Genomic DNA, 19,492 nt, shown 5'->3' with positions numbered 1-19,492 from the left:
AAGCAATGAAGAATATCTCTGTGTGTTATTAGATATCATTTTTACATGAGAAACTGTGGAAATTCTAACTTAGTTAAAGCATTTTAGGAGAAGTGGGGGTGTCTAAAGATTCAGCAAAAACGTGAAAAATTGGTAAACTTTCAATGACAGTTGTTGTGAATGAAATACAAAAATCATGTTAAAGTTAGGGAAAAGCAATATTGTCTCACTCTGAAAAAAATGAGTGTGGCCTACAATTTCAAGCAAAACCTGGAAAACTATCAGGTAAATCAAAAGAAGCTGAATTATACATGCATTAATCTGAAGAAGGACTGACAGTGTCTCACAAGATTCAAAGAATAACGTGAGGTAAGCATTTAAAAAGAAAGGTGTAGAGTAATGGATTAAAGAATAGTGTCAACATATAAAAACCATAAACAGTAATTAGGACAGAAGATGGGGACTGGAAATTTTTGCCTCTGTATTTCACTACTGGATACATGCAATACAACCTTCAGAGCTCCCATGATCTTATATGATCTTGTATGAAATCAGAATGTTAGTAGAACATGGAATATGCAAGCAAAAACCCTTAGATAAAAATAACATAGAATTAGGAAAAAGGAAATAAGAAACATCAAATAAAGGGGTTGTATCCACTTGCATTCAGATAAATCATTGTGGAATGTGGTGAAGGTGTTGGTGTTGAGAAGATCAGTGCATTGGTTTCTGGAAGTTTATTTGTACAAAATGAAAAAATAAAACATGAACATTTGACAATAGCACCTTTAATATATCTAAAGTATGTGAACAAAATGCCAGACATTAATGTGGCAAGTGCAATCCTCAATACTACCAATTAATTTGCTTTGGTGTAAGCAAAGACATGTTTAAAAATGATGACTATGGATAGAGGTGCAGGTTTGGCAGTTGTTCTAAAAATTGCATGTGCATGGGAGACAGTTTAGGAGGTATACCATTTTATATAGATAGATAGATAGATAGATAGATAGATAGATAGATAGATAGATAGATAGATAGATAGATAGATAGATAGATAGATAGATAGATAGATAGATAGATAGATAGATAGATAGATAGATAGATAGATAGATAGATAGATAGATAGATAGATAGATAGATCTTTATTGTCATTGTCACTTTTACAAAGGAACAACGGAATTGAAGGTGCAATCGACTCAGTGTGAGGAATAAGAGTTAAAAAGACAAAAAGACAAGAAGAGAGAAAATAATAACAAACCGAATAGTAATAAATATACAAATTGCACTTGTTGACTTAAGGTCTATATTGCACATTGGTAGAATGATATGGAGCAGTTTTATTCTGAGTTCAGGGCCATGATTGCTTTCTGATAAAAGCTGTTTTTAAGGCGGTTTGTCCTAGTTTTCATTGCTCTGTATCTCCTGCCCGATGGCAAAAGCTGGAAGAGGCAATGACCAGGATGTGATGAATCCTGTGAAATGTCTATTGCTTTTTTGCGGCGTTGGGAGGTGTAGATTTGTTCCAGAGTGGGGAAGGTACAACCAATTGTTCTCTCCACTGTCCTGACGACCCCATGGAGTGCTTTCTTTTCTGAGGAAGTACAGCTGCCGTACCACACACAGTCCGTACGTGAGCACACTTTCAATGGAACAGTGATAAAAAGCAAGGAGCAGATTTTTTGGGAGATGGTTCTTTCTGAGAATTCTCAGAAAATACAGTCTCTTCTGCGCCTTCTTTAGCAGCTCCTTGGTGTTGGCGCTCCAGGTCAGGTCATCCTCCAGCTCCATACACAGAAACCTGAACACCGGGACCCTCTCCACACAGGCCCCGCCAATGATGAGTGGCTGGATGTCAGTTTTGTTTTTCCTACAGTCAATAACAAGCTCCTTTGTTTTTTTGGTGTTGAGGAGCAGGTTATTGACTGTGTACCACTCTGACAGTCGCTCCACCTCGTCCCTGTATGCCAGCTCACCCTCCTTGCCCGAGATGAGTCCGACCACCGTCGTGTCATCCGCGAACTTTATAATCTTGTTGCTATGGTGAGTAGGGACACAGTCATAAATCATGTGTTTATGATTTATCTGGCAATTAAATTAAAAGTTTATTGGTGTTATATTTGGCAGGTGAACATTGGAAATGAGGCAAAGATAGTAAGGACAGAAGGACAAAAATTATTAAGTAGATGTGTTTTTTTTCTGAAGATGGAAGATAAGTGCATGGAAGTGTACATGTCACTTGGTGAGACAATACAAGCTGAGATGGTTGGAGCAACAAAAGGAGAAGGACTTGTTGAACAATGTCCTGTAAAGGAGATGGTAGAAGATAATTTGAACGGAATAGATGCGGAGGGTATTAGAAGAATGGAACTCACAAGCAGGATACACAAGACCATAAAAAGTAAAGGTTGAGTATTTAAGGGGAAAATTGTCAATCTGAGATTCATATTATATAGCAATTCTTATATGTTATTTTGAGTGCAAAGTAAATAATTAGAATTAGAGATTATATAGTAAGAATTGCTTTCTTTAACACTGTTAGAGTATTGTGTATGCAACCTCTTTCTGTGCTAAGAACCCTTCTGTGATGGAACAGTGACTTTAAACTGTCCTAGAGTGCCATTTTTGCGTAATCAATGCGGAAGTGATGTTCCATTCACTGGAACCCACAATACAGACTCTGTCCGCCTTACCTTGAGTAGCAATTGGATGTACTTTTGAAAATGGCTGTAACTGTGGTCGAGGGGACAAATGGAACAAATTGATCCCCTTCTGCAACAGAACTGAGGCACATGAATGATTTTGCTACATCTAAGGGAGTTTTTTAGTAGCATATTATTGTAAAAAAGATCATAAGCCACAGCATGCAATAATATTTATAGTACAGTGATCATTTTTGCTGACTCATATTTTTATTGAGGCTTTTGGATATAGCTCAGTACAAAGCATGAAAGACCAGCAGTTTTTTTCTCACAACTGTTCTGTTTACATCACTGAAAATCAATGACATCTTTTATCGCAACTTTACTGTGTAGGCCACCGTGAATATCATTCAGAAAGATAATTAAAATCATAGGAGTCATGTTTTAAATACTGTATAGGTGAAATTTTATATTAAAATCTTGGCTTACCTTTGGTTTTTCTGAATTCCTCAGTAAGGTGCCTAGCTTCCTCTTGGATCCACTCTTCAATGGTGCGCTTTCCCATTCCATAATCTCGCAGAGTACTGATAGAGAAGCGACGCAGTTGTTTCCAACGCTCTCCGCTACTTTGCACCAAACCTGGAAGAGACTTGACAATATTACCGAGGAGTCGTATGAGAAAACATATATAGTTTTTCCATTCATCACAAAATGAACAATAAGTGAAATTAAACTAAATGATTTATACATATTAAATAAGTTTTATTTTATTTAAACTTTGCAGTCTGTGTTTCAAAAGTTTCCTTTTTTTCAACTTCATTGAAAAGGTGCATCATTCGTATAAAACAGACAGACAAGGACTATTTTACTGTACAAATTTATAAACTAGAAGTGGATATAATTTATTCACATTCTAAATAATTAAAAGGAATGTTATAAACAGCATGTTGGCTGTTAAAACATCATCAAAGTAATAAAGACAATTTGTGGCTAACTAGTGGAGGAGGAACTGGAGCAGCTTCATGAGTTTAACCTCAGAGATGACATGCAATGTTAACTCTTAAACTTCTCAAGATTCTAAACAAAGGATCCCTACTGAAGCTCAGAAATAGACAGGGGCACCAGGGTAATATTTAGTTAGATGTCACTGCTGGTTAGACATGTTTTCTTTAGGTGTCTTTCTTATTACTTTTGTCTTTCTTTTTACTACCATCTACCTATTCTGGCAAGTAATTTTTTCCTCGTGTTCCAGAAGGTCATCTCATTGAGGTGCTCATTGCAGGGTACTGTTATGCATGTTGGAGGTACACACAGGTTTCTATTTAGAGAATACATAAGAAGGTGAAATAAAATGAAGGGAGCATGGTGAAATTATCATCTGGACACCAGCAAAAAACTAAGTGAGAACTTAAAACATCAAGAAATAATTGCAGATGTGATTTTGACTGTAATTACCAGTGCATTTCACAAGTTCACCCACAGGTTATTTGAATCATTATACAGAAAAATAATACCAACATCAAAGGCTAACATACTCTTACAATGAATACATTATTATTACTAGTTAGTCCAAGTTACAAGAAATTTAACAAGAGACTATATGCAGTAAATTACTGTTAATGTAACATTTTAATAATTCATACCTAATTACGGTAATATTGTTGCAGCCATATGGAATGTGGAAGGTGAGAGTGTCTTGTTTCCTGATTAATTTATGTACATCAGCCCTTTTTAGCTAATATCAAAATTATATGAGTGCCCACTGACTAGTAGTGTCATACCAGTAATATTTAATTGCTGTCATGTCAGAAAATAGTGATGCAGTATGTTGCATGCTAGTCATAAATACAAAAATAAATTTTGCTTTAGTCTTGGAATTTCAATTCGCACTTCCTCCAGCAACCCCACAGATATGATGCATCTGAAGTGTTTAATGATTTTCTGGATTATTTGTGGTCACGGCTTTCAGTTTTGAAGAGTGAACATAGTCTTTGTCAATTGTGCAGAGTGCTCCTTTTGTTTTTAGATTGCCTTTTAACACACAGGGTAATTTATATTTTCCATTGGAGGATGTTCAGGTGACATAGATGATCAATTAAAAAAAATCAAAACCAGTATTCCACTCTGAATTTTTCAGATCTAGCTTATCACTATCTCCTTACAACAAAGACATGTTCATATTTTTGGGAAGATGTTCAGAAAGCTTGAAGTTCTCTGTGGCCAGATGTAAATCCTACTTTGTTTTACTTTCCTCATTGTTCACAGAAGTGATATCTAACCTGCAAAGTATAAATCTGCCTTTTGTCAGTGCTGCCAAGACAGAAGAGACAGGTTTTTGCTGATCTATGGTAACGATGAATTCCTTTCATTGAATGGTCAACCAGGGCACTGGTTTGAATCCATAAAAAAAATTGCCTTTTCCTAAAACCAAAAGGAACATCAATTATAAGTACAACATGGAAGACACTGGTCTAGAAAAAGAAACCTCTGAAAATGATTTAGGGATTGACATTAATGCAACATTCTCATCATCTAAGCAATGTGTGGAAGCAATTAAAAAGGAAAATAAAATGTTATATCATAAAATCTGCCAAATATAAATTGAGGGACATTATGTTTAGACTATGTAATGCACTTATGAGACCAAATCTGGAGTATTGTGTGTAGTTCTGATCAACATGCCAAGAAATAACAGGACTTGAAGCTGTGCAGAGCAATGCAACCAAGTGTATACCAGGACTTAAAGACATGTCCTACTATGACAGTCTTAAATAATTAAACCTAGTTAGCCTCAAAGCAAGGAGACTGCATGGAGACCTAATCCAGGTCCTCAAAATTTCGAAAGATGCCAATAAAGTAAATCTAGCTGAATTCTTTCAATGAAATGGCAAATTGCATATGTGAGGATACCAGTGGATGTTATGGGGATGTGCATTTAGGACTGAAGCCAGGAAGCATTCCTTTATTCAAAGAGTTCTTAGAACATGGAACATGAAGCAAAAACCTTGACAACCTTTAAGATGTTCTTGGATGAGATATTGGAGCATCTTAAGTATTAGCTAAACAAAGGAGTTTGATGGGCTGAATGGTCCATTCTGTTTGTGAAATATCATAGGCTTTTATGTACTACCCTTCTAAATCTGTCATACTATTGAAAGCTTAACTGACAGAATATGAGCAAATAATGAAAACGTATTGAATTGGATAATGAACAACACAGTTTTATTATATGGAATTAAATTTAGGAGTTGGAGTCCAGTTATTCCTCCTAAAAATAAAGACTTTAGGAATTCAATTTTTTTTTTACATTGAACCTGAAGTGTGAGCGTGTTTGTCTTGGCTAGGATCAAATAAAATGTTTTATAGGCAAAGTAGCCACATTACAGCATAAGAAATTAAGAAATTTTACAAACGAGAGGAAACATTCAGTCCATCAAGCTTGCTTGCTTAGCTAATAGCAAAGCTGTCCCAATATCACACCCAGATGCTTCATAAAGGTTGTCAAGATTTCTGCTTCAACTACATGACTTGGTAGTTTGCTCCTAATTCCCACATCTGTTTGGGCAAAGAAGTGCTTCCTGGCTTCAATCCTAAATACTTCCCCTTAATTTCCACTGATATCCTTGAGTATTTTATTGATCATTAAGTTGAAAAAATTCTGCCGGTTCTGCTTTATCTGTGCCTTCGATAATTTTGAAGATGTAGATTGGGTTCCATGCAGTTTCCTTTGTTCAGATCTAACAGGTTTAATTCTCTGAGTCTGCCAGAGTGCAATGTGTCCTTAAGTCCAAGGATAAACCTGGCTGCTCTGCTCTGGACAGCTTCAAGTGCTGTTATGTCTTTCTTATAGCGCTGTGACCAGATATACACACGATGGTCGAGATGTGATGTTACTAGAGCATTTCGAAGTCTAAGCATAATATTCTTCAATGCTCTTATGTTCTTTTGTAATTTTATAACATATTAAATTTTCACTGCTATCAGTTAAATACACCTCTGGTAAAATATTTGTATTCTATATAACTGCAGGGTTATACATACGGTACACCACTGCAAGTTGCAGCATACACCAATAAGTGTTAAACTGCCACAAACTCTACAGTAAGGAAGGACAAACTGAGATGCAGCAGCTAACATTAATGCTAATGCAGTTTTCAGTGTTGGGAGAAGTGCCAATCTAAAACCAACAGCAATAAACCAGAAGTGGAATCTCAATAAAAACTTCTCTTGTACTTGAAATGTATTTTCTAAATACTTAAATATGTGTTTTGAATGTGTACTTATTTTAATATTGTTACATCATAACAATTATTTGTAAAAAACACACAAAGAAGGATAGACCAAAAGTGGAATACTACATAAAAAAATAATTAGTATAGCATTTTGTTCCATTGACCCAGTCAGACCTAGCTCAGTACGGTTGTATCTGTACCTATAAGGTGGGTAGCTGGTCCATTTATCCACCATGCAAAATAGAGTGGCATAAGGTCCAAAGCACTCCACCATTCATGCCACTCTCCCTTACTAAACTATACACAATTTATTCCCTGTCATCTTTACCTTTGCTCCATCTTTTCATCATCAGTTTTCATTTTCTAACTGCAAGCTTATGGACAACTGAAAAATAGTGGTCTTTTTGCAACCATGCATTTACTTCTAGGGCAGGCATGTCAAACACGCATGACAGATCCTAGTTATTACTAAACTTGTACAAAATGATTACTATCGTTTTGTGATTGAATCATTCTGCATCTTTGGCATTACTTATTGACTTTTCTTACTTCTGCCTTCTGACAAAATTTGTGATTGAATCATTCTGCATCTTCGGCGTTACTTATTGACTTTTCTTACTTTTGCCTTCCGACAAAAGCACGTTTTCCCATGGCATTACAGTACCGGAAACGTCACCTGCTAGTATAGCCATGAGCCTTGTCCAAAGTTAATGAACCACGACATCACAACAGAAGTGCTAGGCTGCAGCAGCCTGGCAGCAGGGGCGGCCTTAGACAAGTGCAAACTGTGCACATGCACAGGGCCGCCATGCCAATATATATTGAATATAAAACAGAAACAGAAAATAACGACACAGCTGACAGCAATGTGGCCGAAAAATATTGTGTTTCTTGTTAACTGGTACGCTGTATTTACTAATATCGCTCGAGTCAGAGCAGTAAGCTATATATAGTATTATAACGTTTTGCCGTAATGAGAATATCATGGGCCACCACTAGATTTCAAGTTAGGGACACGCGCATATAGAAGCGTGTCATGAGCACGAGGCGGCTATGCAGTGTCCGCAACTGACGTGGCCATCCGCCGTGTATAACATACCATATTGACATTGGTGGGCAAATGGGCCACCAATTCTTTTTCTGCCCAGGGCCGCCACGAGCCTAGAGCCACCTACTGGCTTGGCTGCTGAGACTGGCCACTTGGCAGAACTGACCATCACGAGTAGTAATAGCTCGCATATTTTCATGTTTTTTTGCTCTAGTTTTATGTAATTTTGTTCTAGTATTGTAACGAACAGTTAGTGCAGGCTACAGCTGAAGATCTGAAGTGGACGCAAGAAGTTGGTGAGTTGTTTATTAACAAATTTTTGTGATTTTGAGTTTGTAAAATTAGTGTAGGTCAGGGGGCTTTTTGCATATCGGCTTATTTTACAATATAAACTTTGAAGTAAATTTAGTAAAGTAAAATTAGATTTTTGGAGGATTTGTTTTCCAACTTGAATTACTGAACAATGAATTCAGTGAGCGTTTTCGTGATTTCAGTTCACAGGAACAGGACTTTGCGCTGTTTACGTCAACATACTCTTACAACGTTGAGAATGCGCCTGAAAATATCCAAATGGAATTGATTGGACTGCAGTCAGATTCTATTCTGAAGGCAAAATACAACGAAGTTGGTGTGCCAGGCTTGTATGCTTACCTGCCACCCTCGTATGTGTAGATCCGTAAGTTGGCATCGAGAGTACTGTCTATGTTCGGAAGCACTTACTTTTATGAGCAATTGTTTTCATTAATGAAAGCTACCAAAACCCCACATCACTCAAGACTTACCATCGAGCACCTTTCATCCCTCATAAAAGGGACAAAAGAAATAGATCTCAGACTGTAAGACTCCTATATAAGCAATGAATATAATATAATGGATATAATATAATAATATAAGGACCTAGCTAAGAGGCTAAGACTCTAATTGTATGCTGTTGTACGGAGATTGTATGGAAATAAATTGTTTTTCTTTAAACTTTAAACTTTAATTGTTACATTTTTTAAAGTTTTCAGTATTGGAAAGAAAGCTACAGTAACTTTGTATAATAGTATTTGTTACAGTGCGGCCTGCTGACGCACGTATGGCAGTCGAAGCAGCCCACCAATGGTAGTGAGTTTGACATGCCTGTTCTATGGCATTCCCTGGAATCATCTCTAGGTCAGGAATACCCTTTTAATGTCCTAGGTCCATCTCTCCAGATCTCCCGACTATAAACAATGGTAAATAGGTTATTAGATGTGACTTTAACAGGATTGTTGTCTCTTACAAATTTATTTCCTGCCTTGTGTCTATTGATCCTATGCCAGGCTGTGGTTCCCCTCAACCTTGAAATGGATTAAGCAGTTTTTTAATGAATGTTACAGTGTGAGTGTGTGTGTTTGTATGACTAGCAAAGCATTTGTATTCTGGTGGTGCTATCATGCCTTGCACATGATACTTCTCAAATACACACTGGGTATTCATGTCACTGCCAAGGTAAGTAAACCTCTCGACAAGGTCAACACTCTCTCCACAGACGTACACACTGCTGATGGCGGTGCATAAGAGCACTAAGGGCACTAAGCAAAGTGAAAACTGAGCTGATATTGAAGTTAAGAAAAATGTTGTTCTGAACATATGTTGTTGGAAGACAGTGAAGCTGAAGGAGTCACATCCATGTCTATGCACTAATAGAAAATCCTTTCGGGAGAAAAAACAAAAAACACTGCTAATAATAACACTGCTTCTAATTTGATTTGATTTGATCCCTCACTTAAACATGTTGTTAGTAGTATAGGAGCTTGGGAGGAGAGACAGAGATAAAACACTTGTGCTGTACTATTGTGATTTAATTTTTCATAGTTGTGTGAATATATATATATATATATATATATATATATATATATATATATATATATACATACACTGTATGTATACATTATATAACAGCCACATTTTTGAATCTATATATGTACGTGGACTCACATACATACATACACAAATCTTCCCAAATGACGTTCCTTTCAGGTTTTACCTGACATTGCTTGTTATATTTGCAAATAGTGAGCTTTTTTTGCCCAAGCTCAGGCAAATGAAGCAGAGGCTCAAAGCCACAATGGGACAGTAAAAACTGAAACATTTGACTCTGATCTCAAATGATAGTGATTTGGATACAGAAACAAGATTTTAGTGAGGACTTCGCTGCAAAGAAATCCAGAACAGTGCAACACTGAACAGCAGGCATGTACCTACATTAATGTACAGTATATAAACAGTTTTTGATATTCCAACTTCTGTACATTTTAAAAAATGCCAGTATTTAACTGTAGTTTTTCACAACAAAATAATGTATTTAAACATTTATGTGTAATCACTGCAGGCTAAGCTATCTTCTGTTATAAGATGGCAAATTACTGAAAAATATTATTTGGACTGGTTTGCGTTGCATTGTTGGACATCTTCAGTTTATGAATTTTCATACCATTTCACTTGTATGTGTAGTAAAATGACAGTTAAAAGTAAAATCCTGCATGTTTACAGGGACACTGATGGAAATGTGTTTGATATTAACATTAGAAAGTTTTCTTTCACACAGAACTACAGACACAAGGGATAAGTGACCAAAATATGAGGTGGACAGGAGAAAGACTTTACGGACCTTTATAACTCAACTTGATATAAATTTTGGAAAAGATAGCCACTGTAAAAAAAACCTGTAAAAATATATAACACTGCATCTTTTCATAGTCAAAAAACTGTAATACAATATATCATATATTATCGATGACTTTAAAATAGATAAAAGGCACATAAACAGGTCAAACACAATGAATGTTGCATAATAACAATTAAATAAACAGGGGTGGACTTCTCAAAAGCTTTGTAGTGGTAAGAACTTTGTCATCTCATATTTAAGATCATTCGTTAATTAGCAATTTTTTCCCAAAACCTAAAGTTGTACTTAATATCAATGAGTGAACTTACCCACTTGTTATTTTTAATGTTGTTCTTAATTTGTACTTTTGCGTGTGATTCTGCCTTAGAGAGAGAGACAGAGTCTGCTGTAAGCAGATCACAAAAACACACTGAAACTGTTATTTAGACAAGGCACTAATAATACAGACAGCGTGGCATGGTGGTTAAGGCTTTGGACTTCAAACCCTGAGGTTGTGAGTTCATATCCCACCACTGACACCGTATGACCCTGAGTAGGTCACTTCACTTGCCTCAGCTCTAACTGGGAAAGCAAAAAGAAATGTAACCAATTGTATCTCAAATGTTGTAAGTCACTTTAGATAAAAAAACCATCAGTGAAATAAGCCTAACTTTTTAAGTAGTGTTTTAGCTGTAATCATCAATTGATTGTTTCAATCTGTAAGACTAAAGGGCTTTGCCCAATGCTCACTTCGCTCGCCAACCCCTGTGCCTGCGCTACACCCCTGGTTCCGTCGCTCGTAATACGATTTTGTCCTGTTTGGCTTTGAAATTAACATGCAAATACTTTTTAAACGTACACTTTTACTGTAAAACATCAGTAAAATCTATTTTTTAAATTACATTTTTGTCAATATCACATTGAATTTTGATTCTGTGTTTGGATTTTTATCGTGATAACGCAACGTATAACTGCCCGTGAGAGAATTTTGTTTCTTTCTCTCTAATAAATAAACCGACTTTTTTGAATGTTTGGCTCTGTGATTTGTTAATTGTCTTTGCAAAAGCTATTCTAACATGAAACTGTTAACGTCTGTTGTCTAATGCTATCTGTGGAAGATGTACTACATTACCTTTCTTGGATACATCCTTCTTTCTACAGTAATTCGGGTGCTGGAAAACTGGACGGTGTTAACAGTTGTAGATATTCTTCAAGATATTATAAGTTGATGTTTTCATCTTCCGTATGATCACCAATTGTTTCAGCATAGTCTATTAATACGCATTTAATCAATTTGCTGTGTAACCGATCGGCATTTTTGGCATTAATTCATTAGACTTCATCGGTGCTAAGATTGCACATGTACTCATTTTTTATGTTGATAACCCTTTGTGATGAAATTCTTCAATAAGATTTGGACATAATATGTCTTCTTTAATTGGGAACTTAAACTGAGGAAAATGTTAAAATGTATAAGAGCTGAGAGAGCAGAAACTGGGTCTGTCAAAAGCATTCACACGAATGAGAGGTGAGAGGACTGTGTGTGTGGTTGAATACGGTTGAGAGGAGGACATGACTTGATAAAATCTCATGGCCAAAGTCTCAACTCGCGGGACTTGAAAAAATCTCTCTTCCAAAAAGTCTTGTTGCGTCACAGGATTTGTTTTTATATAATATAGAGACTATTTTTATGAAAAATTATTGTATTGTTGTAAAATTGCATTGGCACAGAATACTAAATTTTCATTAAGTTAGTTTATTTGCATAAAGAACGTTCCTTTTACATCAAAACTGTTAATTGTTCCTGATGACTTCCACTTCTTTGCCTTTTGAGAAACAAAAACTTGAAGATGGCTTTCAAAGTAAATTTTTCAGTCTGTGGTAATAGTGGTTATGGAAGTGGATATATAGTCTATTTTTATGTTTTCTTATTTTTTTCCAATAAACTGGTAAACCTGTACCACACCCTTCATCACAAAAGCAACCTTTCCCTTTCCACCAAAAACATGAAGTAATTCTAATAAACTTTGAAGGTGGGTGAAGGATTTGTGGATATTGGGGAATGGGAAATAGGGCATTTACAATGAATTATTCTTTAAACAAAAATACAAGTATATAAAAGGGATGTTGATCGAATATTTTAGAAAGATGATGACCAGAGTTATGAAAAGAATATGGAAATATGAATGTTTCTGAACAAGAATATTTTTGTTGTACTGTGTAATGGAAAATGATGTTATAATATCAATTGTAATCCTATTGTGAGTCAGGGTATAAGTCAAGGGAGATCTGAACAAGTAACAGTTGCTATGTGCTTTGCATTTTGTACTTGGTAAGTAAAATGTATATATGCATACCGTATCTGATGGCAAATGATTGGAAACTGAATTAATAGTCGCTTAACTGTTAGGATACAGACAAGTTTTTTCACAATGTCTTTTAACTAAAATTGTGTTAGTAAATTTACAATAAATTACTGGCTGCTGAATTGTTGTATTATTACAGTTAATATGAAATTCTGTAAAGTACTGAAATTCAACAGAAGCATACTGCTGCATCATATTCATTTTGTGGCCCTTACTGTGAAGTCACTGTATAGTATTGTATTTTTGTTGTAATATACAATAATATAGTACCGTAACATTCTCTAAATTAGCAGCCAGTAACTTACTGTAAGTTTACAGTCATTTTTTTCTTTACAATGTAAGCATTTACAATAGAGTAAGCCCATATTTCTTTTTGTTCTCTAGATTTTTCCAATTCATTTTAAAGCAAGGGCAGCATGGTGGCGTAGTGGGTAGTGCTGCTGCCTCGCAGTAAGGAGACCTGGGTTCATTTCCCGGGTCCTCCCTGCATGGAGTTTGCATGTTCTCCCTGTGTCTGCATGGGTTTCCTCCCACAGTCCAAAGACATGCAGGTTAGGTGCATTGGCAATTCTAAATTGTCCTTGGTGTGTGTGTGCCCTGTGGTGGGCTGGCGCCCTGCCCGGGGTTTGTTTCCTGCCTTGTGCCCTGTGATGGCTGAATCCAGCAGTCCCCCGTGACCCTGTAGTTAGGATATAGCGGGTTGGATGGATTTTAAAGCGAAGACTCTGTAGAAGTCATTTACTTACTGTATCTCTGTGTGACTCTGAGGACCTAGTATTTTGTGTAGGTAAGGCCAAAAGAATGCCTCTAATGCAGGGCCCCCCACCCTCTTAAGCCCTGTGTATAAGGAGTTTGATATTCATTAGTCTGTTTTTAAACAAGTGTTACTCCTAAAAATAAAGGTTATAAAATGGAACTTTTCTGGGATGTGTATCATTGAACCATTGCTTGATAGAGAACAGTTTTCTTTGAAGGGTTATTTGCATATAAAAATGGTTCTCTGGGTGTCGCAAAAGTTTTTATTTGAAAAAATTAGAAATCTTTAATGTATTGTGGTCTAACCAGCAAGATACAATAGATAAAGAAGGGAATTTGTAATTACTTGCATTAAATGCCTGTTGTGAAAGCTGTCTTATCATCTTTTTTGGACCCTTATTATTGTACCTACTGTACCTGTTGGAGGGAGCCGATGGATTAATTTAGGAAGTAATTTTGTACTGGAGCTGGATGTGATTGATTGATAATGTGTTACTGTGACAATTAATTAATGGCACAAATTAAATGTATTTTAAGTATTAATTAACCAACCATTCATTTTCTGAAACCCTGAGTCTGAGACTTTTCTACAGTTGGACGTACTAGATGACCGTCATGCACACCTCACCTGTTGTTTACAATAATCACATTTGGAAAGGGTGGCGCAGTGGTAGTGCTGCTGCCTCACAGTAAGGAGACCTGAGTTCGCTTCCTGGGTCCTCCCCTGCGTGGAGTTTGCATGTTCTCCCCGTGTCAGCGTGGGTTTCCTCTCACGGTCCAAAGACATGCAGGTTAGGTGTATTGGCGATTCTCAATTATCCCTAGTGTGTGCTTGGTGTGTGTGTGTGTGTGTGTCCTGCGGTGGGTTGGCGCCCTGCCCGGGATTGGTTCCTGCCTTGCGCCCTGTGCTGGCTGGGACTGGCTCCAGCAGACCCCCGTGACCATGTTTTAGGATATAGCAGGTTGAATAATGACTGACTGATATTTAGAAAGGTCGGTATAACTTTCCAGTATACGGAGATTAAATGCAAAACGTATAAAATGTCAGTTTAAAATTCGATACAACAGTGTTGGTTTACTGGTTAAAACGACGTTTAGTTCTCTACATTGTATTAGACATCTAGAACAGAAGTGAAATTACCAAAGTCACCGGTGAGTTTCATGATCAACTGTGACACATGTCTCCCAGCAAACACGTCAGCCTGTTCCACCAGCGCTTCTTGGACCGCCTGGAACCCGAGAAGAACCACGATGGGCTTCCAGCCGAAGTACACCGTCACCATAGGTCCATACGTCTCCTGCAACTGTAGTACAGAAAACGACATAATTCGGTTAAAAATAACTTCTTCTGTGAAAAGATATTCTAATCGTAATAGTAGTTGACCTTCATTATCCTCTCGAGGAATACCCAGGGTTTCAGCTGTAGCATGTTACCAACAAAAGGCAGCGGGGTCGGACCGGGCGGCATCTTGGAATAGCGAGATGAGTCCCTTCGAAATAACAGCAGGAAAAAAACCAAGACGATCGCTGCCAGAACCAGCGTCCCAAAGAGCTCCATACTCGCGGACTGAAAGAAAATGAACGAAAACGACTGAAAAGACAGTTGAATAAAATCCACCTCACATGACCACTGTGTAAATAGTCAAAGGGCATCTGGACCATTGAGTACAGCTCTGTGCCAATAACAACAAATAAGGTCAGTGCTATTTTATATACTGTTTTCACTTACACTGTGTACAGTGCCAGCTTTTTTTACAATGCCTGAAATGCCGGTACTTTTTGTTGAGCGCCTTTAAATGTTTGGAAGATGGTATATACTGTTGAAGGAGGCTTAACAGGGTGAGGAGGCATAAGTAAGGGTTGGCAATGTGTATTTTGCACACATTTGTTTCGTTCCACATGAAGCGTATTGCAGCAAAGGTCCTGCACTTAAAAATACTAATGTGTTGAATTGAGTCACACAATCGTTTATTATAATAAACATATAAAATGCAATTTTCAAAACGACAAGGCACAACGTTAGAATGAAATACATGTGAAGTTTTTAGGTCTAAAGAAAACAATGTATTCAAAAGTACACTAAACAAAAAGTGAAATCATATCAAAATAACTTTTGTAAAACAAAATTAATATACACCAGACATAACTGTGAATCAAAAACATACATGGTAAATGAATAATAAACGAAAACAGTGGAAAAAAAGCAAAAGAAAAATGTGTCAAACACTAACATATGGGAAAAAGGATCTCGGACACCTCTGGTCATTATTGTATTCTTTTTATTAGTAGTACGACCTGTTTCTACAACCAAGGAGGAGCGTACTGTTAAGCTACATTAATTTTGACACCACAGCTGCTGCCAGATTTTCTAATATAATTGATAGTCAAACTGAATTTACTGCCTTTTCCAATGCAAGCAGTAATGTGAATAGTGAGTATTTCAATGCGAAGTTACGGGTCGTGGAGACCTGGTAGCACCAGAAGAAAACATGTCGTAGTATCGTGGAAAATTAAGAGACTCCGCAAACTTAAAAGGGAGTGTCGTAAGGCAGAATGTCAATGGAGAAAGACTAAACTAACGATTCATTCTGAAATCCTAAAGGCTCATATAGCTAAATATAATCAGCAGTTTGTCTGAAGAGAACGTCTTATTTTTCTACAGTTGTTAATAACAGCTCAGGGAATCCAAGTCTTAGTTTCAACCGTTGATCGCCTTTTAAACCCAGTTCCATTAGCACTGAAAGCATCTGAGGCAAAAAGTGAAGATAAGCAATATTAAACTTACAAAAAATCCGAGTTCAGCTGTTGAGTCTTAATTTTGAGTCTTTTAATGGTTTTTGTATCCCATCCTGTCGCCACACATGCTCAAAGAACTCTGCAGTTATCTCTCTGTGGTACTGGAGGAAACGAGGAGGACATGGAAACCTTTATTGACGACTGTATCGTAGTGATAAGCTGCTAGATACTGACGTGTCGACACCGTGTCGAGCTTTTGAAGAGCTGCTTCGAGGCTTATTTCAAATGCGCCTGTCACGTGTTTTTGAGGGACGCTAGCATCATGATGTCATTGATATCTGCGCAGTCAGAAGCCGAGTTGGTCAGCCACTCACCTGCAGAATTTCTTTGGCTCAAAGCTTAAAAAACGGTGGTCCTGATGCATCTGTGTGCTGACGCGAGTTCAAATCCTACGGTTCACGTATAGGTGAAGCTCGCGTATTGTCCCTGCCGAAAGTTAAAAAATGACTTTTTAAAGAAACAGATATGTAGTACGGTGGCGCAGTGGTAGCGCTGCTGTCTTGCAGTTAGGAGACCTGGGTTCGCTTCCCGGGTCCTCCCTGCGTGGAGTTTGCATGTTCTCCCCGTGTCTGTGTGGGTTTCCTCCGGGCGCTCCGGTTTCCTCCCACAGTCCAAAGACATGCAGGTTAGGTGGATTGGCGATTCTAAATTGGCCCTAGTGTGTGCTGGGTGTGTTTGTGTGTGTCCTACGGTGGGTTGGCACCCTGCCTGGGATTGGTTCCTGCCTTGTGCCCTGGGATTGGCTCCAGCAGACCCCCGTGACCCTGTGTTCGGATTCAGCGGGTTGAAAAATGGATGGATGGATGATTCCCAGATCTGTAGCTGACATGCATTATTGATTTCCAAAAAGCAATATGAGTAAAAGTGAGTTCTGCATAACTAAATGTCTTTAAAACAAAATCAGTGCAATCGACAGCGTCTTCTGCAATTTAAGTAAAACGTTAATGAGACAAAAAAGTTTAAAAGAAATTTTGCGAATTCATCCAGAGGCCGACATAAATATCACTCAAGTACTGACAAGAAATAACAGCTGGATAAGCACGGGAATCAAACTTTCAAAAAAGCACCTGACTTTGTCAGCAGCATTCTTCTCTTGTGAATGCATCTTACCAAAGGCTGCGAGAGAGGTAAATAAGTTCCGAAGTGCAGCACAGAGTAAATCATTGATGCAAATGAATCATTGAAAGGCTACGCTTTTGTCGTTTCTGTAACCATCTTCCAGTTACACAATCCCCTGCAGTCACTGACACATATAACGTTCCCTGCTCCTCACCTGTCATGATAGCCCAAAGAACACTGAGTTTCATTCAAGGCTTTACCGTCCTTCCTTTCATACACAGAAAAGCACGCATTTCCTCTACATACGTGTTCAATAATAATAATAATAGTACTCTGGCAGGAATGAGAAAAAAAAGCACAAGATGGGAATATTTATGAGAAACGCCTGCATGGCGTCAGGGTGAGGAGGTGTCTTGTCTCCCTTACGTGAGCTCGTCTGCCGCAATTCAGTTACACTGGTACGCGTTACACCGGGACCAAATGCAATACAGAATACTGACAATGGAAACCTCCAGATGTGGAATACATCGACTGTATACTGAAGCATTCCATTGCCAAACGTCATAATACAAAATAGAACATTTCTGATAAACGATGAATTTTGTTAATTATAGACAATGCAACATAATTCACTAAGCCGACAGGGCAAGCAAGACAACCATGTGATACGCAAGCATGACAACCATGGGATACGCAAGCATGACAACCATGGGATACGCAAGCATGACAACCATGGGATACGCACGACATAGCCACGCCCGCAAAATCACAGAGCCACGCCCACCAAGTCTAAGAGCATGGGACGGGAACGCCTGCCCGCCCATCCGCCTGACTGTCTGTTACCAGCATTCATCGCAATGTACTGGAGTGTAAAACCAGCGCAGCTTTTAACTCACAAACTGCATTTACTCATCAAACACCGCCACCCTGTCTCTCGAGGCATTCACACTGCCGGTGTTCTGACGATTTGTCCTACTTTGTCGAAGTATCCTACCGTAGTTTATTTCAACAGATATATCTATCGATTGGTGCTACCTTATCGAAACATCCTACCTTTATAATGCATATGGGTAGATCATCTCGATGGGGTAAATAACACTAACTAAACATCCTACCTTTATAATGCATATGGGTAGATCATCTCGATGGGGTAAATAACACTAACTAAACATCCTACCTTCATTATGCACATGGGTACATCAGTAACACATTTCCAAGGACTGAAATATACTGCAAAGCTGACACATTATATACAGTATAGTATAACAAAATAAACAACAACTGTATTACATACAACATTATAAAGTATGTGTAATATTTTCTATTGAACATATTAAGTGAAACTTTTAAGGTCCATAAAGCACCTTATTTGAGGGCATTTCAAATAAAACAATAGCACATCATAGGAAGAATAGAAAGGCTTTAATTTACATACATTTGTGAACAATAAAACACTCCAACAACAAAGACCAAAGAACAATACTTATTTATCTATACATTTTTTACAAACATATGCTATTTCAATTTTTTCATTGTATTTTGCACATTCAAAATGTGCCCAGCGACTGCACATATCACACTGCACCTGAAAAATAAAACATAACGATTAGTCTGAACATGGAAACAGTAATAATAGTGACTGATTCAATTAACTATTTCTTCCGATGCGGCCAAGCAGGTGTAGAAGCAGTTAATATGTTACTTGTTAAGTTATATTACTAGACCCCAAGAACAAAATTATGAAGACTGAAAATGAGCATAGTAGGATATTATATTATTGTGGATGGTACATGTTGAAATATTGTTACCATTTCAATTGTGCTTTTGTTGGGATCATCTTCCAGCTTGGAACAAACCAAGCAATAACCTTCTACATTGCCTATAATCACAGTTGTTCTCATTAGTATACAAGCTTTAACATCAGTCATTTGATTGATTTTCAGTATTTTGAAAAAGCAATAGTAGTGTTAGGTGTAACATAC

The 19,492-nt window shown here is 37.4% G+C and overlaps 1 protein-coding gene across 1 annotated transcript in view; it reads right to left on the bottom strand.

Moving 5' to 3' along the window:
- LOC114648096 (cytochrome P450 2C8-like) overlaps window positions 1-16,600 on the bottom strand; it is a 35,964-nt gene extending 19,364 nt beyond the window's left edge. Inside the window, exons 1-4 of the mRNA XM_028796916.2 lie at window positions 16,441-16,600; window positions 15,040-15,222; window positions 14,797-14,959; window positions 3,111-3,260 (exon numbers count right to left, since the gene is read on the bottom strand). Of these exons, the coding sequence (XP_028652749.1) occupies window positions 3,111-3,260; window positions 14,797-14,959; window positions 15,040-15,213 (487 nt within the window). The 5' untranslated portion in view covers window positions 15,214-15,222; window positions 16,441-16,600. The remainder of the gene's footprint in view (window positions 1-3,110; window positions 3,261-14,796; window positions 14,960-15,039; window positions 15,223-16,440) is intronic.
- Between the last annotated feature and the right edge of the window lie 2,892 nt (window positions 16,601-19,492).

Source organism: Erpetoichthys calabaricus, chromosome 1 (genome assembly GCF_900747795.2).
Source record: "Erpetoichthys calabaricus chromosome 1, fErpCal1.3, whole genome shotgun sequence".
Taxonomy (NCBI): Eukaryota; Metazoa; Chordata; class Cladistia; order Polypteriformes; family Polypteridae; genus Erpetoichthys; species Erpetoichthys calabaricus.
The sequence above is the reverse complement of the archived record's forward strand: the minus strand, read 5'-3'. Positions and strand labels throughout refer to the sequence as shown.